General features: G+C 40.8%; 2 protein-coding genes and 1 pseudogene across 12 annotated transcripts in view; all 3 read right to left on the reverse strand.

Annotated features, from left to right (window-relative positions):
• Nucleotides 1-2,763, reverse strand: part of LOC118081807 (sulfotransferase 6B1) — a 23,766-nt gene extending 21,003 nt beyond the window's left edge. Inside the window, exon 1 of one of the 3 annotated variants that reach the window (XM_088666532.1) lies at nucleotides 2,626-2,763. The gene's annotated coding sequence lies outside the window, so the exon portion shown is untranslated. The remainder of the gene's footprint in view (nucleotides 1-2,625) is intronic. The other 2 variants (XM_088666533.1, XM_035108276.3) reach the window with 2 other exon arrangements.
• The window catches only part of LOC148686313 (sulfotransferase 6B1-like), a 10,934-nt pseudogene extending 2,250 nt beyond the window's left edge, over nucleotides 1-8,684 (reverse strand). Inside the window, exons 1-6 of the transcript XR_015949266.1 lie at nucleotides 8,483-8,684; nucleotides 7,373-7,517; nucleotides 6,726-6,831; nucleotides 4,963-5,090; nucleotides 3,447-3,529; nucleotides 2,626-2,782 (exon numbers count right to left, since the gene is read on the reverse strand). The product of XR_015949266.1 is annotated as a sulfotransferase 6B1-like (transcript). The remainder of the gene's footprint in view (nucleotides 1-2,625; nucleotides 2,783-3,446; nucleotides 3,530-4,962; nucleotides 5,091-6,725; nucleotides 6,832-7,372; nucleotides 7,518-8,482) is intronic.
• A 3,859-nt stretch (nucleotides 8,685-12,543) lies between these two features.
• Nucleotides 12,544-25,750, reverse strand: RNF212 (ring finger protein 212). Of its 8 annotated transcripts, XR_015949090.1 has the most exons (11): nucleotides 25,621-25,750; nucleotides 23,691-23,752; nucleotides 23,106-23,180; nucleotides 21,689-21,745; nucleotides 20,266-20,333; nucleotides 19,513-19,582; nucleotides 18,756-18,819; nucleotides 17,465-17,537; nucleotides 16,028-16,227; nucleotides 14,593-14,736; nucleotides 12,544-12,695 (listed from the first exon to the last, which is right to left on the reverse strand). XR_015949090.1 is itself a non-coding variant. In XM_035108274.3 (10 exons), exons 1-10 carry the CDS (start codon nucleotides 25,730-25,732, stop codon nucleotides 12,628-12,630), a joined length of 825 nt encoding a protein of 274 aa, XP_034964165.1. In that variant the 5' UTR covers nucleotides 25,733-25,750; the 3' UTR covers nucleotides 12,544-12,627. The 8 variants fall into 8 exon arrangements, 7 of the variants coding, with proteins under 7 accessions (XP_034964165.1, XP_060128886.1, XP_088522663.1 ...); XM_035108274.3 differs by lacking the exon at nucleotides 14,593-14,736 and having other exon boundaries at nucleotides 19,513-19,558; XM_060272903.2 differs by lacking the exon at nucleotides 14,593-14,736 and having other exon boundaries at nucleotides 16,019-16,227; nucleotides 19,513-19,558.
• Nucleotides 25,751-25,773: the final 23 nt, after the last annotated feature.

The following is a 25,773-nucleotide window of genomic DNA, read 5'->3' on the forward strand; positions in this document are numbered from 1 at the left end:
TTTGGTCTCTGGTTCCTCTGCCCCTTCAAAATCCAGCTTGCACTTCTGGGAGTTCTCGGTCCACATACTGCCTAAGCCTGCCTTGTAGAATTTTAAGCATAACCTTGCTAGCGTGTGAAATGAGCGCAATTGTGCGGTAGTTGGAGCATTCTTTGGCACTGCCCTTCTTTGGAATTGGGATGTAGACTGATCTTCTCCAATCCTCTGGCCATTGCTGAGTTTTCCAAACTTGCTGGCATATTGGGTGTAGCACCTTAACAGCATCATATTTTAAAATTTTAAATAGTTCAGCTGGAATATCATCACTTCCACTGGCCTTGTTATTAGCAATGCTTTCTAAGGCCCATTTGACTTCACTCTCCAAGATGTCTGGCTCAAGGTCAAGGTCTGGCTCAAGGTCAAAATACAGGTTAAAATACAATTTAAATTTAAAATTTTAAAATGCAGCCTCATTTTAAAGTGGGCCAAATCAAAACCACGAGGGAGGAAAACATAGAGGTCAGACTGAGTCCAGCCCAAAGGCCAGGCAGAACAGCTCCATCTTGCAGGCCCTGCGGAAAGATGTCAAATCCCGCAGGGCCCTGGTCTCCTGTGAAAGAGCATTCCACCAAGTAGGGGCCAGTACTGAAAAGGCCCTGGCCCTAGTTGAGACCAATCTAACCACCTTATGGCTTGGGATCTCCAAAATGTTGTTATTTGTGGACCTTAAAGACCTCCGAGGGGCATACCAGGAGAGGCGGTCCCGTAGGTACAAGGGTCCTAAGCTGCATAGGGCTTTAAAGGTCAAAACCAGCAACTTAAATCTGATCCTGTACTCCACCAGGAGCCAGTGCAGCTGGTAACACTGGGATGAATGCACCCGCTGGAGTTTCTGGGTCAGCTTCAAGGGCAGCCCCGTGTAAAGCGAGTTACAATAATCAAGCCTGGAGGTGACCATCGCATGGATCACTGTGGCCAGATCAGGGCGAGAAAGGTAAGGGACCAACTGCTTGATGTGGCGGAGATGGAAAAATGCCACCTTAGCTGTGGCTGCAACCTGCGCCTCCATGGAAAGGGAGGCGTCGAAGGTTACACCCAAACTCTTGACAGAAGGCGCTGGAACTAATTGAGCCCCTACAAGAGATGGGAGTTGGAAGGAAAACTTTGATCCTAAGCCTCAGCTGCCTTGCGGAATATCTTTGAGAGAAGCTAAGGCTAAGGAGTGTATTAGATTGGGTGTTGGCAGTTGTTTAATATTTTGCTTTTAGGTAAGTTGCTGGTGAAGCAATGTGGAAAGACCAGTTTTCCCATCTTGGTTAACTTTGTTACTCTTAGATAACAGATAGTTTTGCAACTATCTCCCCACCCTGGAGCTGCCCCAGGCCACCCAGCCTCTAGATTATCTGAAAACCTTTTTGGTTCTGAGCTCCAACCAATGGTTTAGTGTGGGTTGCTAGCACCCAGGACAACAGCACACCCCACATATCCCTCCATATGGGGGCGGGTTTATTATTTGGAGGCACACAAAGTTCTGGAGTTGTGGTGCTTCAATGGAAAAAGCGCAGAGGGGTTGTTTTTTTAGCTGTGATGCAGAGGGATGGCCAGAAAGTGGGGGGGGGGTGAAGAGGAAGTAAATAAATGGGATTCCTTCCATGCCACCTTAAACACCATGTGGGTGTTGCCGCTGCTGCACAGCTTCAATTCTGAGGCAGAACCAGGTTCCTGTGGCTGTAGGGGAGTGGCGGGGGGGGGGGAGGATGCTGAGTGGCTTCTCTCTCCGAGTGGCTTCTCTCTCTGGGGTGCAGCTGCGGCTCAGCAGTTTCAAGAGCTCAGATGAGCCAGAAGTGGAAATTTTGTGCTCCTACGAATTTTGCACCCAGGGCAACAGCCCCTATGGTCCCCCCACGCTACACCACTGGCTCCAATTCCATCCCTGGATCTGCTTTGGGCTCTGTTCCTTGATTGAAATACTTTAATTTCCAAGCCCCACCCAAGTGCTAACATTTTTAATACCAGCAAACTTCACCTAGCAGCACACTAATATTCCTGAACCAGACATAGATTGTGGAAAGTTAGATTATCATCCATAGCCAGGATTGCAGTCCACCGTGTTTAGAATTTTTCAAAACTCTTTTCAGAAAGTTGTTTTAAACTGCTTTTTAATTTCTAAACTGTACTGCTTCGTTATTTGCTGCTCTTGGCTCATGGCTTTAATGCTTCTTATTCTACATAACTGGCTATTATTGGCAGGAGACAATGCAGAAAACTGTGATGCCATGACACAGGTAACTTCCACCTTTGCAGAAGCTGTTTTGTTATAAACAGCTGATTTGGCCTATTTAAATCGTGACACGTGCAAACTCTTCTGGACCATAAGGCTTCCTTGTTCTAATTATAGCAAGAAAAGCAGAATGGTCTTTTAAGGGATTCTAGTGTTTCTGAAGTTTGGTTTTATATGTGGGATGGGAGTGAGGAAGAGGGAAATGGATCAAAACTATTTTCAAGATATTGACTAAATATAATGTTTAGTTGTCCCCCCCCCACCCCACCCCCAATAAATGGCACCACTAGAGGGTGCTTGTGTTACTGGAAGAAATAGAATTCAGTGTAAACTATGAGAGTGGCATAAAATCAACACTGCAGTACCTTTCCTGAAAAGGACAGGAGCAAACCGACCATGTGTTTCTTCAGATTTGCTGCTCATTGCTTGGAAGGTAGAGCTCTCAGCAACAGACTTAATCATTTCATCAGACAGAGGTAGTTCATAAAAGTCAGCTATTCGCTTCACTCCTTCGTGAAGATTCTGGAAAATAACAATAAAGTTAGCTATGACTTCATAAATATATTTGGTACTAAGGTAGATTTCTAATTTAGAATCTGCCCTAGGACTCAAGAATGGGGCAGGCTAAACATCTGAATAATTATATTCATAAATGTATGTGCTATAGCTATGCTAAAGAGGTACATCTGATATTAGCAAAATAAGTGCAACGTGAAAGGAAGCACAGAAACATTGTCACAGCAAAGGCGCATCATTTATAACTTTCTATTTTCTTCTGTAACTTAGATTCGTTGAAAAGCATTTTCCCTGAAATATCTGCTACCGATCTTTTCCATTTCCAGTGTGTCATATATTCAATCAACCATATTATTTTTAATTAAAAAATAAACTTAGTTATTCAAAGTCCCAAATAAACAATGAAAAAAGTCCCAAATAAACTATAAAAAAACACTGGCATAGTGGTGTGCTTAGTATTTAATGAACTGCAGGACCATATTTTTTAAAATTTATTTTAAGACATTTAAATATCCAAACCTGCTAACAAAATAGAATTATAGATAGATAGATACTGGTAGACAGACAGACAGACAGACAGACAGATACAATAAAATAAAATATTCGTACTTAAAAGTAACCACAACAGAAGAAAAGTCAAATTATTATTTCAGTTTCTAAGAATGCTCACCTCTTTCAGCTCTTCATATGTGATGATCATGACATTTTCTTCATCCCAAGCAAGGATATAGTCAAAGTAGGATTTCCAGCAAACTGAAATGAAATGCAAACAGCATATTTCAAAGACTGGGAGCAGGGGGGGGGGATTTGACATCAGTTTCTGGCACAAGCTCCACATATCATACAATAAGAATACAGTCGTACCTTGTTCTCAAACCCCTTGTTACTCGAACGTTTTGGCTCCCGAAGGCCGCAAACCTTGTAAGTGTTCTGGTTTGTGAACATTTTTTTGTAAGTCGAACGTCCAACACGGCTTCTGATTGAGTGAAGGAAGCTCCTGCAGCCAATCGGAAGCCGTGCCTTGGTTTGCGAATGTTTTCAGAAGTCGAACGGACTTCCAGAACGGATTCCGTTCGAGAACCAAGGTACAGCGCTTCATTCATTCACTTTAACCCAACGCTGGAGCTATTTTCATGACGTAAAATCTGTACACAAATCATCAGAAATTGAAAGGATGCCTAAATTCACTTTGGCATTTATGACTGGCAGTGAATCGCCAGGGTTTTGGATGGGCTCTTCCACAAGCGAACCTGGAGGTGCTGGGGATTAAACCTGGAACCTTCTGCATACGAAACAGATGCTACCACGGAGCTTCTGTAGGTGCCTGGGCCCCTAACGGAATAGAAAGAAGGGCGAGGGGAATGTCTTTTACCCTATGTGGCCTGTCTGCAGGGCTTTTTAAAACTGTTGCTGCTCATATAAATGAACATAATGTTCATTCTTATGATTGAACCATGCAATTGTAGAATTGGAAAGGGACATGAGGGTCATCTATACCTATTATACTAAAGGGCTGGTATAAAATACCTTTGCTTAATGTCTCAAGAAAAGGGATATTATACATGCAGAAGAGGGCAAGTGCAGCCAGAGTTTTGCTTGCTGAGGTTGTTGACTATTTTTAAGTTGTCCAGTTATTGAGACCAACGTGCGTGTGTCTCTTAAAATGGACAGGTCACAAAACAAAGGTGGTTGTGACTATTTAGAATTTGCCATTTGTTAAGCTCTTAAAACAAATGATATGATTGCTGCAGAAGTCCTGATGTCATGGGGGAAATCCTGCATAACTATGTTCAGCATTGACTAATCTGAAATTAGAAACATGGGGGGGGGGAATCAGTCTGAGCTCCAATTCTCCTTCAAATTAATTGGGTTCCTCCTTTGTGGTAGGAAATAGCCCTCTGTGCCACTGTAAGATTCCAGTTTTTTTATATACCGTAATATGAACTGCCCTAAGACCTTGTGATGAAGGGCAATATATAATCTAATAAATAATAATAATAACAACACAATCTCATTATCAACTGATGATGCAAGTCTGAGTAAAAGGAACATCGACTGTGGGCTTTTTCCTGCAATCAAGAGCCCTGGTAATTTGAAACCCGTTTCCCTTTCATCTGAAAGGCCATTGTACACAAATACTTTGTGGGAATTTTCAGAAATACGGAAAGTGAGAACTTCTAACCTACCTTCGCCACTCATGAACTTTTGAAAAAAATCACCCCAAGAACCGACATCTGGAAGAATAGGGTTTTTGTTGTAAAAAATGGTAATAGGATACAGCGGCATCTTTGGGATTTCGGAATACCACTAGCATCTATTTAAAAAGAAAGAAAGAGATATTCGATTTTGTTGCTTAAAGCAAGTTATGTCATCCGGTGATATGAACTACAGTCGACTAGCAACTTGCACAGGGGTTAGGTTCCGAGAATTGCATATGAAGCTGAAATCTTGTGTAGCCACAACAAACCCAGAACCTCCCCTGTGTAAACACCCCTAACCTTCCAGGGCTGGAGCATCAAGTAGGCTAATGGACCCATGCAAGGCAGAGAGCTGTTATGCCAGGCATCCCCAAACTTTGGCCCTCCAGATGTTTTGGACTACAATTCCCATCATCCCTGACCACTGGTCCTGTTAGCTAGGGATCATGGGAGTTGTAGGCCAAAACATCTGGAGGGCCGCAGTTTGGAGATGCCTGTGTCTTGCTTGCAGAGCCCTCACTGCTGGCACACGCGAAGCGCTGTTGTTGTTTTTCCCCCATTTGATCTCTCGCTCCTCCTCGAATCCCTTTTTTTGTTGTTGTTCCTGGTAGCCAGAGATTGTGTTCAGTGATTGGTCTGTTATTCAATTTGCTGAGTCAGTGGATGTTTCTGATTGGGTGCAGCAGGTTTGTTTTTTAACCCTTTCTGTGCTGTTTTTATTTGGCGCTTTTTAACCCTTTCTGTGCTGTTTTTTTGTGTTTTTTTGGCGCTTTGGCAGGCTATGTCAGTGCTGCGTGTTAGTTCCAGTGAAGGTATTATTCGTCATTTATTTCTGTTCTCTTCCCCCCCCCCAAAAGCGCAGCAGCTTTGGGGCATCCCCCCAAAAAGGCAAAGCAACTTTTGCACCCCCAAAAAAAGTTCCAAAACTTTGGTCAGCAGCTCTTCCCAAAAAGCTCAACAACTCTGGGCACTTTATGATAAATAAGGGTTTTTTGGTTTGGTTTGGTTAAATAATTAGTTTTTGGTTTATTAAATACAGTTATATATTACAATTATACATTTTTGTTATTCAAACTATAAATATTGCAAAATTATGGTTTTTCTCTCGAAGTGACACACCACCTGAGTTATGCTCGGTTTTTGGGCGAATTTTGACACACCAAGCTCAAAAGGTTGCCCATCACTGTTTCGGGGTCTAGGGAAGTTGTTATTTCCTCCTTTTTATTGATTCATACAATTGGGGGGGATTAGTACTTTGAGTTTCATGATGAAAATAGAAAATAACAAAGTAAACAATGCGTTCGGAGTATTAGCACTACTACAATTATACAAGTATGATTCTAAATACTCCTACCCTCCCATTTTATCTCATAAACTTATTAAATATCATTTCCCCCATCATGGAAGCACAGGAATATTAGAAGCAAGGATTCCCAGTGGAATAGCAGTGTTAGCCTTTCACAGCAAAAATGATGACTCATCATCATCATTTATTTATACCCAGCCCATCTAGCTGGGTTTCCCCAGCCACACTGGGTGGCTCCCAACAGAATATTAAAACCACAATAAAACATCAAACATTAAAAACTTCCCTACCACACCTTAAAGACTAACAGATTTTAGCATGAGTTTTGTGGACTACAATCCATTTCATCAGATAACATTGTTATCCTGCGTTGCAATTATATTTACAGTATACATGCTTGAGCGGTGTGGCTGTAAAAAGCAGTGTGAGGGGGAAAATGAAATACAGAAAGTACAGCTATTAGGGATAATTCACTGTTTTGAGAAGCACCTCCATCAAGTGAATGCTTATGTCCTCTGAGGAACATAGGATGACATGCATATTCCATTTTGCTTTCCATTTGTAATTTGATTTGTGATTTTTAATGAAAAGAGGTCTATAAAAATTTGATATAAATGAAGTATAGTTTCTGTGTTTATCGAAAATTGGCTTCAATGTTCAACAAATCTAACTCTAACTCTTATGTATGCTACACAATCACATATAATAGCTGTAAAGTGTCCGCCTTCTGGTTGGCACATGTTGTTGTTGTTGTTGTTTAGTCGTTTAGTCGTGTCCGACTCTTCGTGACCCCATGGACCATAGCACGCCAGGCACTCCTGTCTTGCACTGCCTCCCGCAGTTTGGTCAAACTCATGTTCGTAGCTTCGAGAACACTGTCCAACCATCTCGTCCTCTGTCATCCCCTTCTCCTTGTGCCCTCCATCTTTCCCAACATCAAGGTCTTTTCCAAGGATTCTTCTCTTCTCATGAGGTGGCCAAAGTATTGGAGCCTCAGCTTCACGATCTGTCCTTCCAGTGAGCACTCAGGGCTGATTTCCTTAAGAATGGATAGGTTTGATCTTCTTGCAGTCGTAAGCACTGATAATTTGCTAGAGTAATTTGGAAATCATGCCAACCTGAAGTTTTGTGGGCGGTCCGAATTCAAGTATCGGGCAGTTTTCTAGTGGTGGTAAGTCCTTGTAACTTGGAATCACAGCTATCATGTCATTTACTATTTTGAGCATCCAGTTAGTACCTACAACATAAAACCAATTGAGACATATATGGTTTGCTGGAGCGTAAGTTACGCAACCAAATGCAAAGCTATGTTCATATATGCCAGTCAATTTAAAGCACAGATTTTCAACCAGTGGGTTGGTATCCAGAGGTGGGTCACAAGACCACACCAGGTGTCACAACAAAGCCATAGACACCAGGCAAGGTTTGTTTGTCAAATTGCAACAGAAGGTACTTCCAAATGACAGTTTATTCATTGTGGACACAGGTACTCATGCATGCAGGTTTTCAACGGCATCCAAAATCCATTTCTGATAAGCACAACAAAACATGGAAATGATAAATCCAGATTAAATGGCTGGCGCCACCATGCAAGCCCCTTGGCTGGCCCTGGAGACTGCAGTCTTTTATCTTATGTGAGAGAGCTTCCTCCCCACTAGGGCCCAGCCCAGCCTTGCCACAGCCTCCTCCCCACCTGCTGTTGCTAACAGGTTGCCTGACTTTGGAAGAGACTATCCTTTCAGTTTCAGAGGCCTCACTGAGCCACATGGAGGATGGGTTGTAGCCAAGGGCTTATGAGGCATACATCTCCTCTCCACATAAAAGAGGGCCTTGAGTTGCTGCTCATGGCTGTTTTGGGGTGCTCAGCCACTGAGAGAAGAGTGAATCCAGGCACCCCAAAACGTATTCACCTGGGACCCATTTCAGTTCATTTTGGGTATCAAATACACACTGGTTTCCTTGTTCAAACTTTAATAGAGGGCACTTCCACACAGCAGCTTATTCATTGTGGAGTCACCTGCTCAGCTTTGCTGATTTTGCATATAAAATCCCCATTTACCATTTATGAAAAGCCACAACAGAACATGGAAACTGTAAATCCAGATTACATGGGGGAAATAGACATATGAATCGTATGTGGTCAAATAGCAATTGGTAACCAAATCCATTCCCCTTTAATTCCATTAAAAACTCTATACTCACCGCATTTTGGATAAGCAACAATCAGCCTATCGTCCTTCCTGGCTTCCATGGCTGCCACTGCTTCAAAGGTCTCAAGACTCCAAAGGCGTTTTGGATACAGCACTCCTCTGAATGTAAACAGCAGCTCCTTCTTCTCCTTTGTTTGAGTTGCAGCTAAAATATTGTCTATATTTTCCACAAAACGCGGCTTTTTCTTAGCCATGTTTTTCTCTTGTAGGCTGCCGCGGTCTTGTCACATTCCCTTTCAAGAGACAGACTGAGTTCTGCATGGCCAGTAGTTGCACTATAAAGTTATATTGGAGGACGTAGCAATTCTGAATCACAGGAGCTGGTACACAATGTTCCCATTTACGCCTCTGACTTGGAACAGTCCCATTTTATGGAAACATGAAGTACACAAAATTGGCTGAGCTCAGGGGGAAAATCACTTGGGAATGATATTGCAACACCGGAGGCCCTGTAGGGGGAGAAAAACAACCTGAATTCACTCTGACAGGTTAAGTAGCTCCTTGTCTCTTTATATAATTATAGCAGAGTGCATCCTTTCTTCTTTTGGGATCCTTTGGGAACTCTGTGACACAAGCATTATCGAGCTTAAGAATGTGCTCTAGAATTTGAAAGTGCATAGTGAGATATTAAACAGGTTTCTGGCATTCATATCTGGAATCCACTTACTGGATTCCCACAGAAAGGTTCATTTCCAATTATATGGGATGGGGTGAGAATGCAGGCTCTTATTTTTGCTGCCAATGGCATCATTTGGTTCCTGAAAAAAACTTGCATGCACAAGAGCCCTAACCATCCATCTGGAAGCACCCTTTGTTAACCACTCTGGGAAGTATATTGGAGGGGTGGGAAGCTATATATTCTACTAAAGAAATAACTATTAAGTGTGTTTAAGATTACAGCCGTAGTGTGCCAGTAACGCCACCCATAAAAAGGTAAAGGACCCCTGACAGTTAAGTCCAGTCGCAAACGACTCCGGGGTTGCGGCGCTCATCTTGCTTTACAGGCCGAGGGAGCCGGCGTTTGTCCGCAGACAGTTTTTCTGGGTCATGTGACCAGCATGACTAAGCCGCTTCTGGTGAAACCAGTTGTTGCCTTATTGTCAGGAATGATCCATATGGATGAGGGCCAATGCTTTAGGCAGCAGCAGAGCTACTTAGTGTACATTAATGCAAGAGTTTGGAACTATGCTCACTGTCTTGGGCTGTGCTATGCACATTGTGCTGTAAAATCAGTTTTGGAGGGCAAGATCAGCTCAAACACACCGGTGGGCAGGGAGATTGTTCTGTCTGCCATGCAGAAATACCTCATTGATGGAACTATCACCTTAGTGCAGTGGTGTCCAAACTTTTTTCAAAGAGGGCCAGATTTGATGAAGTGAAGGGCCGTGGGGGCCAACCAAAGGGCCAACCGAAGTTGTTGACCTTTTTTTAGGATTGAAGTTGTTGAGGTTTTTTTTTAAGATTTTACCGCAGGAAATAAACTGCCACAGGGGCCGGATTAAACCAACCAGTGGGCCGGATTAGGTCACCGAAACGGACTTTGGACATGTCTGCCTTAGTGCAATGTTGAATTCCACCCATAAGCTCCTGTTTGTAAAATAATAATAATAATAATAATAATTTTTAACATAAATAAATAAAAGACTTCTTTTTATGGATGGAGCATGGAAGATTTGGAGAAGTTAAATTAGTCTTTAATAGCTATTATAGCTATTATATTATTCCTTCTTAAAATGTGTCTGCCAATACTGCAGCACTTTACTCACGTTCAAAACTGATGCAATTAAAAAGGCCCAGATTTGAGGGGCATTTTACTCAACAGGGTAAATTAGACATGGCTGCTTTATTTTTATTTTTAGAGAGGATAAAATTAAATGATTGTTCAGACATTAAGGATTTCTTAATACAAAATATTTATCCCCGTCTCTCAGAATTTTGGTAGGTACAAACACACAAAAATCCATCTTTCACAATTAAAAATATTATTGCTGCTTCCTACATACAGTATACAGTATATGACTCGCAGAAATAAACCTGAGCTCAATGTGATTTACTCCCAGGTAAAGGAATGCCTCAGAGAAAGACATAAAAACTCAACATTGCTTACTTCTGAGTAGACACGGGGTTGCAATGTATGTTTACAAACTTTTATGATGGTAACAAGTCTGCATACTTTGCAGTGTGAAATAGTATTTGAAAAAGGAGAAGTATGAAGGTATATATCAAACTGGCAAGGCCGTAACAGCATCCAGTAACTTAAAAAAAACATGTTTGCTTTACAGCTGAAATTCTCAGCATATCAGCAAGCTTTAAAGTAACAGAGGATTAACAAATAGCAAGTCACTAAGATTTTCTCAAGGAAACCAAACCTCCTCTGAAACTGGCCATGTTCTGCATTTTCATTCATCAGATTTATCTTTTAAAGGTTTTGCTACCCCCCACCCCACCCCACCCCACCCCTTTTAGGACAAACATTCTAATCTGCAAGTAAGTTCAGATGGAGATCTTGTATTTAAACTAATTTGATAGAATTGTCCAAATTCACACGTCTTATTTTTGCATCCTGGGTGAACAAATGTGAATTAACTACAATATTCACAATTGCTGACAATTAGACTAGGCCAGAGCTTTCAAAGCTGTGTGTTGTGATACATTAGTGTGTCAGCTGCAGTGTGCAGATGTGTCACACAAATGCTCCGGGGGCTGGAAAGGGATTAGTTTAACTTCTGGTTTGCTAGGAAAACTGAATTACTGTGTCGCGAAATGATGCATGTCTAAAAAGTGTGCCAACAACATTAAGTTTGTAAAGCTTAACAGGTCCACTCAAAAATGTTATGTTGTAATAAGAAGTTGTGAAGTACTGTTAATTTTTAAAAATATATCCCAGCAAAGATTGGGGGTGAGGGAGAGGGCAAAGACGACATTAGAGCAAATTCCAGCTAATCTTTAACCCTTTTCCACAGGGCAGCTGGTGGTCAAGGCCTTATAAGAAATAATCCTGATGAATTGCTATATTTTAATGTGATTTCATTCATGTATCTTTCTTACCTCTAAGCCACCTTCTAAGGACTTGTATCCTGAAAGGTGAGGTCTGAATGAGCTCTACCTTCAAGCGGCACCTCCCAGAGCCTGGCTAGACAAATCCAGCTTAATGGAGGCTTTCTGCTTTGTTTCTCCACTTTTACCAGGGGTGCGAGCAAAGCAGGATGAGGGACGCAGGTGGCGCTGTGGGTTAAACCACAGAGCCTAGGGCTTGCTGATCAGAAGGTTGGCAGTTTGAATCCCCGCAATGGGGTGAGCTACCGTTGCTCGGTCCCAGCTCCTGCCAACCTAGCAGTTCAAAAGCACGTCAAAGTGCAAGTAGATAAATAAGTACCACACGTCAAAGTGCAAGTAGATAAATAGGTACCGCAAGTAGATAAATAGGTAAACGGCGTTTCCGTGTGCTGCTCTGATTCGCCAGAAGCGGCTTTGTCATGCTGGCCACATGACCTGGAAGCTGTACACCGGATCCCTCGGCTAATAACACGAGATGAGCGCCGCAACCCCAGAGTCGGTCACGACTGGACCTAATGGTCAGGGGTCCCTTTACCTTTACCTTAAGCAAAGCAGGAGCAAACAAGCATCAGCATACTGTTCAAGCCTGATCAATAAACCAGCAAGCCTGACTTAGTATGATGTGTGAACATACCTTCTGATTATTGAAATAAACGATGATGGGCAGTCATCTATGACTGCAGTACTAAAGTTAACCTATATAGGAATAAGACCCAATGAACTTAGTACAACTGATTGGGGTGCGAGGAGCAAGAATGACCCCCTTCTCCCTATTCCAGTGAGGGGTGGAGAGAGGTGCAGGGTCTGGCAAAGGAGGAGAGGACACTCCTTTGCTTACCTGCTCTCCCTCCTCTCAAGGAAATGTTAATAATATTTCCAGCCTACTTAGCAAGTCTTATTGAGGAACTTTTAACCAGTGAAGAAGAGCAAGGTCTCAGGAAAGGAATAAATACTGTAGTTTTGTTTTCCCCGAAAGAATAGCACAATAAAAAGCAATGACAAAAAATAACTTTTTAATCAAGCTAGATACTGTACAGTGGTTTGAATCTTTATATGCTTTTTATATACATTTTAAAATATTCAGTGGATGCGTTCTCTGTTGAATGGCGTTTGCAGGTGTAATGAATGCCCTGGAAGACTAGTGGAACCTATAAAAGGAGAGAATTAAAACTAGAATAAATTTCATTACCCAAAATTAAATACATCATTTATACACATTAATTACCGTAATAGCAAATAAACAAACTGAAAATGGAAGAAATCATATTGAGCCACAAATTCTTAAAAACTCGCTTTCAACCTAAAAACAAGGAAGGTTCACATTTTTATAGCATCAATTCTGCATGTGGCCAATGCCAGATATAATTTTGACATCATAAAATGCCATTTAATATATTTTTCTCCAAATAGTCATATTGCATGTTGATCAACTGTAAAGTACAGTAATGTTCTGCGAACTACATTTTTTAAACCAGGTACTTTATTTAAGGAATGACATGCAGTAGTTATTTACATGTAAGAAAGCAACTTGTATTAAATAAAGAAAACACCTACAATTGGAGTTCCTTATATCAAGACCTTATCATGCACTAGTTTTTACATGTGCACATACAAAGACATGAACAAACACATTTGCAATATGTGTTATTGTTGTTTTTATATTGGGTAATAAATTAATATATAGTTCTGCACAGGCCTTGTACCCAAATCATGGAATAACTCAATAGTGGTTCCGATCTTTAAAAAAGGCGATAGGAACTCCCAAGAGAATTACAGGCCTATCAGCCTGTTACCATGTATAGGTAAAATCTACGCCAAATCCCTCCTTATCAAATTGGATCAATGGATGTCAACTAAAGGTCTGCCTGGCAAGGAACAAGTTGGATTTAAGACAGGCTCTTCAACCCTCGACCATTGCCTAGTCCTAAGCCATCTAGTAGACAAATATGTCGTGAGAAATAAGCGAAGACTCTTTGTGGCATTTGTAGACTTAAAAAGTGCTTTTGACACTATCGATCGTAACAAACTGTGGACTAAAATGAAACACCTTGGCATAGACCAGAATCTACTTGCCCTGATTCAAAGCCTACATTCTAATAACCAAATATATGTTAAAGTCTCAAAAGACGGTAGACTTGCTGGTCCAATCTTGAATAATCGAGGAGTTAGGCAAAGATGTGTCCTCGCCCCTACCCTATTTAACCTATTTTTATCCGATTTACCAATCGTTCTTCAGAATGTAACTTCTCATATTCCTCATTTAAATAATATTCCAGTTTTTCTTTTGCTATATGCAAATGATACAGTAATTATTTCACTTTCTGCGCTGGGTTTAAAAAAAATTACTTAAGAGTTTTTCAAACTATTGCTCCTCTAATAGTCTAAAAATCAATTACGGGAAGACCAAAATTGTGCAGTTTAAAGAGAGAGGAAACCCAAAAGACTATATAATTAGTGGACATCTAATACAGGAAGTGAAGCAGATTAATTATCTGGGGATTCTATTTAAAAATAACATGAACTGGAATGCACATATCTCTGTGGCAATAGCCAAGGCCAAAGGGACAGCCCACCATATCAAATCTCATTTTTTCTCCCCTGAAGGAAATAGATATATTCCAGCGGCATTGCAGGTAATTGATATGAAACTTGGCCCGCAACTTTTATATGGCGCCCCACTATGGATTTCAGGTGACCTCAAGAAGTTGGACAAATTCCATGCATCCCTCTTGAGGTCACTATTTGGACTTACAAATTCTGTTAATTATGAGTCAATATGCTGCGAGCTAGGAATACTACCTCTATCAATAAGAGCATGGCTGAGGACTTTGAAATACTGGATCTTCCTTCATAATAGAGCCCTATCTCCTAACTCTCTCCTTTACGACCTTTTAAGTGATAATACAAGCTATAACCTATCACTGACTTGCAGGAGAAAGTTGAACTCAATAGGACTAAAGATAACTGATTTTGAAAACGTTGACCCCAAAGACGTCTGGAAAATTATTAGAAAGACTCTTATAGGGAAAAGCACTCTCTACTTACTTGAGATGGCGGGGCGCAGCACCTGCTCCCCATTACACCTGAACCTCCCAATGTGCAGAGACTTTAAAGGGGGATATATGGCAAACTTGAAGAGTCAGGAAGGGTGCAGGCTCTTCATGTTGGCTAGATTCAATGTGTTCCCCTCTATGGAGACAGAAGGAAGATATCTAGCTCTCCCAAAAGCCGAATGTTTATGTAAATGCGGGAAGAATGAACCAGATACATTGGACCACATTTTCTTTTCCTGTAATTACGGTATTAATGCAAGAAGACGATTGCTGGATGCTTTGCAGGTGGATGCATCGATCGCAGCAATGCCAACTATTCAGGGGTTATTGTCAGATAATAATGATGGAGTTACTTTAGTGGTGGCTGAGTTTTTGTGCTCGGTTCACGCAGAGAGATTGGGCCACTGTGGAGAGGACCAGGGGATGCTAATTGAAAATTGATATATTGTTCTAAAATATTAATTCAATTAATATGTATTTTATTTCATGAAGTTTATAATGCGAATGTTTTATTCATAACTTTGTTCTGAAGCTTCTGAATTTGTCATGCCTAATAAAGGTTATTGATTTGATTTGATTTATAGTTCTGGTGGCTGCAGGCTTGTGAAGATGCTAGATAGGGTTCTTTGTGATGCAGAGCAGCGCAGCAATCCTATGGTGTGGGAGGAGGAGAATCCAAGGTTTACACCAGCAGTGCAAGAGGTAGATCTTCTGCTTTTCTTCTTCCTCCACTGGATGTGAGAGTTGTTTTGGATCTCCCCTCCCATTATCTTCTCCTGCCAATGGAAGTTCTGGTGCCTACTGAAGACTTTAGTTGTTGCTGCTGCAGCAGCAGCAGGTATTTTAACCCTAGTTTTGACTGTTTTCTTTTTTCTTTACTGGGATGGTGTTATCTGTACACCACTTTGTGACTTTTACAATTAAGTGGTATATAAACTGTTGAACTTCATTCATTCATTCATTCATTGGCAGAAAAATAAGGACACAAGGCTATTGTGTTTCCCTTCCCTATTCAGGGTCTATTTCCGTGTCAGGGGATCTAGAAAAGCCTCCTCCTAATCCACCCATGGTATCCCCCTTTTTTTGCTGCTGCCACCATAGGAGCACCAACGGTAATGCATCATGGGTAGCAGAGGTTCCTGCTCTTGCCACAGGGAGGCTTCCCAGGATGGACCTTCTCCTCTGTCCACGGGCCTCTCCTGATGATATACAGAGAGGGAGCGGTGTTCTATCCTTTGGGCTCTAGGTTGCCGCCACTCCAGGGACCACAGGATGGTAGCCTCGCTTGTATTATTTTCAGAAGGCAATTGCTTGCCAGGCTCACACAGTGGTATTACTGCCCCAACCAATCAATACAGTGCACTTTACCCTAAATATACATTTAATTTTTGAAATGGTCATTTCTGTCACTCACTAACCTTGCTTACCTAAATTCTGCCTTTGTAAAAGATTGGGAAGGCTGATTGGATGTCTTGTCACTGATGAGTGTGAAGGTGTTGAGGTGCATCGATAATGCTGCATAGTTCTTTGTCCAAATCCATCTGGCGTCTGATCTCTATTATTTTGTGTTGATACGAATGGTGACATATAAGAAGTCTCCCTATTTGGCATTCTTAAGGACAATGACCTAAAAAGTAGAAGGACAAGACTGTGTCTATATCACATCTTGAGAAAGGTAGGCCTATTGTATAATCAATTCTAGCAGGATGTACATTTTTGTTTAGCAAGAGGCATGGCTTTTATTATTTATTTGCTCATTTATAGCCCGTTAAATATTTAGTAAACTTTGTGTATTATGGAAATGACGAAACGAAAAAGTGATAAATATGGCTGGTGGAGCCCTGAAGGGGAACCTCGACTTACATCCGCCTCTTCTCGCAGACATTCCAAGTTGTGACCGCGGCAAACCCGGAAGTAAACACTGGGTTTGCCGTGATTTGCACATGCGCAGCAGCAGCTTCTGCCATTTGCGCGTGTGCACAAGCGGCTGCTGCCTCTATGCATGCGCACAGCGGTGCCTCTACTAGTGTCCGGTTTCACCTAGCAGACGGGCCTCCGGAACAGATTATGATTGTAAGTAGAGGTTGTACTGTACTGTTAGGAGATACCCCACAAGAGAAAAAAAATACAAAGATACATTCTACGTATTTGGTGAATGTATTCTTGGAAGTTTTATTCCGTCAGAATAAAAAAGAATGGCAATATTAAGATTAGGACTTAGTTTTCAACAAAGTAAACATTTTATTAATATTTAACACAATAAATAAAAGTTTCACAAATAAAAAGTTCAACCAGGATATATTTGAAAACGGAGGCCAATTTGAATGATAACTTTTTTCTTTGGAGAAACAAAATTCCTATATGTGAACCGCCCTGAGATCTTATGATGAAAGGTGTTAAATAAATAAATAAAACTTCAATCCACTGCTGCTTTGCACAGCTATTGATGCACCCACAGCCTAGCCACTCACACATGAGTGAGTGCCAGGCAGATTGGGTCTGATCCCTAGGCCAGCTTCAGGCTGGTGAAGCAACAGGGCCAAGATCAGGCCCAATGCCAGCCAGCATTGGCTGTGAGAGTAGCTTGGGGTCCTGGACAGGTGAAACCCTGCCCCCACCCTGTCTTCAAAACACCCCATTTTCGGGCCAACCACCAGGCTCTCTTGATGTGGATACTGTGGGCAGGCAGAAGGGAGAGGCTTGCGCCACTGGCTGGCAAAATTGAGTGGAGGGATGCCTACACTCAAGCCAATGCCCTGCATTCGCAGTCCTGCATAAGGGGGCTTGGGTTGCAGCCCAAGGTGAGAAAACATGCCCCTTGCGTTTCAAAAGTTGACTGTTACTGCTAAGTTGGTTTTAGTTACCTTACAGAGCCTGATGTACTACTTTGAGAAGAAGTCATTCCAGACAACTGAGAACTTCTCCATGTAACACTACCTGTAAATAACATTCCTGATTATATTAAAACATTAAAGAATTTAGATGGCATACTACATTATTTTGAAAGTACGTATCCAGAAATGCATAAACATAATATACCTCTTGAAAAAGTGAAATGTCAATGTATCCTTTGGATTACTTGAAATTATCTATTACATTTGAAGCCAGCAAGATGATTGACAGCAAAACTTTCAGGAACAATGTTTTTACTATTACAAATGGGCCATGGTTTTGTAAAAAGTTACAAATCCAATGATAACATAAAAAACCATGATTTACTCCTATATTATTTTTCTGTAATTTGGGTTTTTAGTATCTTCCTAACCATCTATGTTCTTCTGGACCTCACTTATACTGTATACTGATGGATCAAATTTGTTAAAATACTTCTACATATGATGAAAATGAGAACAGTCCTTCTACCGCAACAATTAGAAACTAAAATCGACATAATCCAAAGCACTATATTTATTAGAAAAGTCTGAAAACTTTTCACCTGTATGAATTTTAGTATCTAAAGGCTGACATATAGGATATAAAAGTATTGAGCAGACTAGCCAAGCTACTCTTTGAACAGAATGTAGGGTTGTTAGACATTTATTCTAGAGCTGGGTGAACAAATTTTTGCATGATTCTCTAAAAGCAATTGGCTCCTTCAAGTATTCAGTCTGAATTCCTGAAAACCTTCAAGGAATTTTTGAGTGTTTAAAATAGGGTTCCCCAAACTAAGGCCCTTGGGCTGGATGTGGCCCGCGAGGCTCATTTATGTGGCCCCCGGCAACCCCCGCCACCACCCGCTCTCACTGACGCAGCGTGGCGCGGCTGCCCACTTCCACGTCGCCGGAGCATTGGAAATAGCTTGTGCGCATGCGCATGCGCAATTTCCAGCTCACTTCCGGGCCGGAGGAGGCCCATGCGCATAAGCTATTTCCGGTGTTCCGACAACCCAGAGGTGCACCAGAAATCACGTGTGCGCATGCACATGGGCATGCGCTCCGGCCCGCAGCGCTATCGGTGCTGGCAGCACCGGCCCTTGGCGAGGTAAGTTTGGGGAGCCCTGGTTTAAAATATCTCCTTGGCTACCTTCTACCTTGTCCCATCCTCAAGGGTAGCAAGGAGTGGTAGGCGTGCATGAACAAAACCATTATCAGGGTGCAAGCCAAATTATACCTATTCTTACTCAGCTTTTTAAAAATGGTCATGATATCTTCTTACCCATATGCCCATTCTGAGGCGGGCTTATCAATGATATCCTGGTTGGTCCAGCAGCTGTTTCAGTCTAGATGTATTCAGAAAAATTGACAGCATAATATGCAAAAACATAGAAAAGAAATAATTTCTGTATTTTAAAAAAACTGCTGCTGTATCATGGACATTTTAGCTTGCCAGTAATTTGATTGTTTCTTGACAAGGAGAGATATTATTAACTTCTACTACTTAAATTCAATAAAGTGCTTTATTAACATATTGTGTATTTACTTAAATAATTTGTTATCCAGCTTCCAAGAGGCTCAAGCTATCATTCAAAAAAGTAAAACAAATAAAATTAAAAAGCAAAAACAACATAAACAGCACTAAGCAAAACAATTAGCCAGCAGAATGGAAGACAGAATGGAAGGGGAAGGTTTTATACCCTCCAGAAGAAGAGCAATTACAAAGCTCATTTCACAGTCTCAATGTAACTCTTGTTTCTCACTGTTACTAAGGTGATAAACACCTTTCTGAATGTTCACAATCCAAGTGCAAATGGGATCAGGAAAAGAAGATTGGAATATGTAAAGCGACCCACATGGAGAAAACCTATTCCAGTGTCACCCCCAAGCACAAATCCATACGCTGCTATTGCCCAAACTGAGTATTCCCTCATATTGAAGCCACTCTCCCTGCTGACACATCACTTTATCTATCTGGGAATTAGAGTGGAAGATTTCTAATTACACCTATTTGATACTGAAAAGAGAAGGACACTTACTTTCCTCACTGAAGATGGCACATAATCTGCTTCCATTGGTGAAGACCTAATGATTTGAGATTGCAAGGTGCTAAATGTTAAAATAAAATAATGCAATTAAAGAATTTTTAAACAACTAAGCTTGCTATGTTATATTAAATTTGTTTAGTTATAAACAATAGAATATTGCAGCATCTCTATGTAAAACTATACCCTATTAAAGCTTTTTTGGAGTGAACTTCTTATATGAAACTATATAAGATCTTGTGCCATTTGCCCTCTTTCTAACAGGCTACAGGCATATCTGCACTCTTCAAATACATTCATGAATAATTCAGTGGTTAATAATTCCATTAGAGATTTACAGTACAATCCTTTACATGCCTACTTAGAAGTGTGCCTACTGAGTTCAATGGTGCTTACGGTTAAGTGGATGTGGGATTGCAACTTTTAAAGTTGCTATCAATGGTAAGCAAACAATTCCATTAGATCACAATATATATCTTATCTGAATTCCAATGAAGCAATTTTGCAGTTGATTTTGAAAACTGCACACAAAAAATAAAACTCTCATGAGACTGTAATTGAATGTTGACGGGATTTAATACATTTCCTTTCCATTTAAGAATATGTACATTATTTCTGTTTTATCATACCAAAGTTCCATCCAATTCAGTGTAATATTTTCCAAGAAGTAGACAAAACGGGTAGGAAGACTTTACCCCATACTATCAACAATTAAGTGGTCAGGCTAATAATTAAAATGTTGCTTACTGTTGCACTTGCTGTTTATGTTGCATTTGTTGTGTTGCTTTCTTAAGATATCCTTCCAATTTTGTAATCTGTATAGAATAATGTATTTCAGTAATTTAACCTTTGTGATTTATTTTGTCATCCACAACCCACTACAAATGTCCGATTGTCCTTAACGAGATTGAGAGCAAGTGGCTTGCAGTTCATAGTCATAATATTCTGACCAGTGGATGAAACAAAGAGCTGGACTGGGCAATCACATCTCTAAAACAAGAACCCATTGCACCTATCCCATCTCTTGACATGTACCATATTAGCCCGAATATAAGCCGCAAATAAGCTGCACCTTTAAAATTGAAGAGGGGAAAAGAAAAAAAAGACAATACAGTACCTGGGCTGCTACTGGGGGGGGGGGGGAGCTGTGCCGCTTTGCTGGCAGCATAAAGTCAAGAATATAAGCCGCACAGTCAGAATTTGGGGAAAAAAGTGCAGCTTATATTCAGGCCAATGCGGTAATGTAATATTAATAATACGAATGTGTTAGTCAATCTGTTGCATTTTAGTAGTATAATATAAAACTATAAATATAACTTCCCCTAACCTCCCTCCAGTATTTCAAATCAACTAGAGTTCAAGGTAAAGGTAAAGGTAAAGGGACCCCTGACCATTAGGTCCAGTCGTGACCAACTCTGGGGTTGCGCGCTGATCTCGCATTATTGGCCGAGGGAGCCGGCGTATAGCTTCCAGGTCATGTGGCCAGCATGACAAAGCCGCTTCTGGCAAACCAGAGCAGCACATGGAAACGCCGTTTACCTTCCCGCTATAGCGGTTCCTATTTATCTACTTGCATTTTGATGTGCTTTCGAACTGCTAGGTTGGCAGGAGCTGGGACCAAGCAACGGGAGCTCACCCCGTCACAGGGATTCGAACCACCGACCTTCTGATCAGCAAGCCCTAGGCTCAGTGGCTTAGCCCACAGCGCCACCTGGGTCCCCCACAGCGCCACCTGGGTACCAGAGTTCAAGGTACCTTTGAGGAAAGCCCTTCTCTCATCCTGCCACCCTCACAGGCACACTTGGTGGGGATGTGGGAGAGGGCCTTCTCGGTGGCTGCTCCCAAACTTTCCTTCCCTAGGAAAGCTAGACTTGCTCCCTCCTTGCTGTCCTTCCGTTAGCAAGTGAAGACTATCTTGATACAACTGGCTTTGGAGAATTATCTGCTTTTAATGAAAGGGCTGGAGCCATGCTGTTTTTATTGTAATTGTGGACATGTTTTACACATATTTTATATATGTATATCATTTTAATCAGTGTTCAATTGCATTTTAATGATTTATTTTTCTATGTTTTTAGTAGTTCTTGTTTTTATCTGTAAGTTGCTTTGAGTCCCGTCAGGGGGGAAAAGGGGGTATAATATATATATATATATATATATATAACAATACCTTTCCTTTGTAGTTTGCTAATAACCGTCTTCTGTGTTTTTCTTGGAAATGGGCAATCTAGAAAGGAAGAAAAACAAGATTACATGTCATTTAATTATGTTGCCATGATGAACAACAATAAACAACAGAAATTATATACCTAATGCTAATTAGCATATCCTTTCTTTTAAAACAGCAGCACGTACAGTGGTACCTCGCAAGACGAATGCCTCGCGCAACGAAAAACTCGCAAGACAAAAGCGTTTTGCGATGTTTTTGGTGACTTGCAAGACAAAGTTTTCTATGGCCGCGCTTCGCTAAAGGACAGGACCTCTCATACTTCACAATGGATCACCAAGTGACCTGCTCGTCTCAAGGCCTCCACTTGTGGCAGCATTCAAGTGTCTCCTGAGAATATTGTGTGTGTACATGCACATTAAGAACTGTGAAGAAAGTGAGCTGATTAAAAAATATTGTTTGTATTTGTTTGGAGATTATGGGTTTAAGTTGTTGGCTTTCTCACCATCTGAAAAAACAAGTTGATAGATGTCACTTTTTAATTAGAAAAGTTTGTCATAATTAAACCCTGTCTATCAAGGACAGTGGCCATTGTTTCTTTGAAGCCTTTGTACTGCAATACAAATCAAAGGCATCTGCAGGCTATAATTAGTCAGGAACTTCTTTGAGTTTCAGATTCAAGGAGGAGCAAGACAAAGAGGCACACCCCCATGCAGGAGGGAAATGAATAAACACAAGTCTATGCAAGAAAGTTACAGCATAGAACTGTAAATTTGATCAAAATACTGGATGCAGTTAAACCTAGTTTTCTTTTCTGTACCTTTGCTCCAATTTGGGGAAGTGCCTTGTGTGTGTGTGAAACCTTCTGTTCACTCCTTTATCCTAAGAACCATTTTAAAAATCATTTTAGGAAACTTTTTCATGATCTCTTGATAATATACTACCCATGTCTAAAGGTCAAGTTCCAAACTAGTTTGAATTGTTCTTGAGGGGACACCAAAGAAATTTTAATTGCTGGATCAAATTATGAAGGCCACTTCGTAATTACTGGATTATATATAATTTCAAGTTCTTATTTTAACTACATTTTTATTAACATATTTTAAATTTGCAACAAACCATTAATGTAAGAAATGAAATAAACTCGAATATTATTCAGATGAGAATAACTGTGTTAATTTTTCACTTAAAACTAAATTAAACTTCTCATACCTATGCTCTATACCAAAATGCAATTTTATTGCACAAAATATTACATTGTAAGGAATTTCTAATAACTATTTGATGTATTCTATATTCATTGGCAATACCAAATCAATTAAAGAATTTCCTCTTCTGGGTTGTTGACAATTTGATGGTGAAAATCATCTCTAGCATATTCCTGATGAAAAATCACTCCTGTGGATGACAAACAACTCACTTGTGTGATTTCTTTGGAATATGTTTTGCATAATCCATCTATTTCCGTAAACAGCAACTGGATATTTGAATTCACCTGCAGAGAAACATGACCCCCAAAAATTCAAAGGCTATCAATGTTTTTGAAATATACAAAAATAATCTACTTTGCAAAACAAAAACAAAAACACTCACTTGCATACAGAACATAAGGGGCAATCTCAAAATGCTACCATGATACTAATACTGAATCTAGGCTCTAGTCCCAGTGCCAGCACAACTTTGGAATTACACTAGAAAAGGTTTTACAACCAACCCTGAGTACTCCACTGTACATTTATTTGTTTTCCCGTGTTTCTTTTGTGAACCACTAAAAAATAGTTACAGAACAGTTCTAGAACTAGGTAGTTGGTCTGGGATCAAAATCAAAATACACTTTTTAAAAAATTATGTTCCAGTGGAATCAACAGGACAAATTCTCCTGTTGATTCCAATAGAATCAAGAGGACAAATTAACTAAGTTTTAAGATAACAATAAAAATATTTATGTTACTAAGCATTTGTAAATCACCAGACATTGTAGTTTCAAGCAACTGCTTTTCTGTACCTTTTTGGAAAGGACTATTGTACGACAAGGAGCTCTGCAAATCACACACTCATCTTTTTTACCTATAAAATAAATATCAATGCATAGTAAATGTTATTTTGATTAGCAAATGTGTGTTGTAACCTTTGATGAATTAAAAATATAAATACATCAGAAACTCCTGTTTAGATTTGTTTAAAGATAAACAAATCTATTAAGGCATAACATATATTAGTCTTTAAGGTGCTACCAGACTCTTGTTGGTTTTGCTGCTGAAAATCACCTCACTTGCCAGCAAGACATCCTGTGAGCAGAATTCTGCAGATGGGATGCTTTTGCATTGCAAGTGGAGAATTTAGGATTCAAGCCAGGATGTTAAGGCCGCAGTCGTAACTATTTAGCTGGGAGTAAGCACCATTGGGAGTTACTTTTGAGTAGACATGTACAGGATTATATTTTAAGTCCAGATATTGCAATACTCCCACTGAAGTCTGTCTTGACTTAAAATACGGACAATGCTGGTGTTACTCTTAAAATGTGACAGATGCACATAAATTACAAAAAAAATGGTTTTAATTTATTTTGTATGTGCTAATGCTAAAAATTGAGTGGGATAAGTAAATAATGGTTATTGTAATAACTGATGCCCCTAAGCGATATCTTCATGACTTTTCAGCCACAGGAAAGAAACAACAGTTTACAGTATTTGTTTCTCAGAGTACAGAGTTGGGATGGAGGTTGTTAAAGCCATGCAACTCTACCCACTTCTCAGATACATTTATTTACAGTATAAAATTATTTATAGATTAACCCCTTACGTAAAGAGTGGTATACAACAAGATTCACGATGAGATAAAATACTATTAAAAACAATACAGAACAATAATTAAAAGGACTGACTCATCTTAAAAGCTTAATACTATTGGACACAATGGACAAGCTTGTTGACACAAAAAAGATAGAAGTGAGGATGCCCGAGATTGAGAGTGGCGCATGCTATAGTTTGCATTGCTGCAGCTACTGGTACTTCAGGGCGAGTTTGTAGGACCAATTTTTATGAAGGACCCACCCTCCAATAACTGCCAGTATCCTGTGCCATGAACTGCCTTGAGAATTAAAAGGTAGACTTGGGTTCATACTGAGGTTCTGCCTTTGACCTTCACTTGAGGCTTTCTCCTTTTCTTGGGAGAAAAGCAATGACAAACCTAGACAGCATCTTTAAAAGCAGAGACATCGCCTTGCCGACAAAGGTCCATATAGTTAAAGCTATGGTTTTCCCAGTAGTGATGTATGGAAGTGAGAGCTGGGCCATAAAGAAGGCTGATTGCCAAAGAATTGATGCTTTTGAATTATGGTGCTGGAGGAGACTCTTGAGAGTCCCATGGACTGCAAGTAGATCAAACCTATCCATTCTGAAGGAAATCAGCCCTGAGTGCTCACTGGAAGGACAGATCGTGAAGCTGAGGCTCCAATACTTTGGCCACCTCATGAGAAGAGAAGAATCCTTGGAAAAGACCCTGATGTTGGGAAAGACTGAGGGCACAAGGAGAAGGGGACGACAGAGGACGAGATGGTTGGACAGTGTTCTCAAAGCTACCAACATGAGTTTGACCAAATTGTGCGGGAGGCAGTGCAAGACAGGAGTGCCTGGCGTGCTATGGTCCACGGGGTCACGAAGAGTTGGACACGACTAATCGACTAAACAACAACAATGTAATATTCCTCTAGAGCAGCTGTGGGGGGGGGGGGAGACTTCCATGTTTGTTGAACTACAACTCCCATCATTCCTGGCCGTTGGCTATGCTTGCTGAGGCTGATGGGTGCTGTAGTCCAGCAACACCTGGAGGGCCAAAGGCTCAGCACACCTGTCCTAAGAGGCAAGACTCCCCCAAATCGTGTATTTTCTCGCAAAAGTAGCTATTTGTAGAGTAGGGAGCTGTAGGGAGGCTACCATTCCGGAGGCACTGCTCACAGACAACATGGCCGCAGTTGGTCAGGCAGAACTTTTGAGAGGCTCTTTGGGGCTTCTGGAAGCAAGCATTGCAGAACACCAGGGCAGCCATGAAGGAAGGGAAGACAGGCGGGCGGGCGGGCGGGCGGGTTT

The sequence above is a fragment of the Zootoca vivipara genome, chromosome 3 (genome assembly GCF_965207765.1).
Source record: "Zootoca vivipara chromosome 3, rZooViv2.hap1.1, whole genome shotgun sequence".
Lineage (NCBI taxonomy): Eukaryota > Metazoa > Chordata > Lepidosauria > Squamata > Lacertidae > Zootoca > Zootoca vivipara.

Coding starts and splice junctions, on each gene's coding strand:
- RNF212 (XM_088666536.1), bottom strand. CDS start 25,732: ATGGCTGCCCTGGTGTTCTGCAATGCTTGCTTCCAGAAGCCCCAAAGA. Junction 23,181..23,690: donor CAATAGTCCTTTCCAAAAAG/GTACAGAAAAGC, acceptor GTTTCTCTGCAG/GTGAATTCAAATATCCAGTT. Junction 17,538..18,755: donor GCCTCAGAATGGGCATATGG/GTAAGAAGATAT, acceptor TGTTATTTACAG/GTAGTGTTACATGGAGAAGT.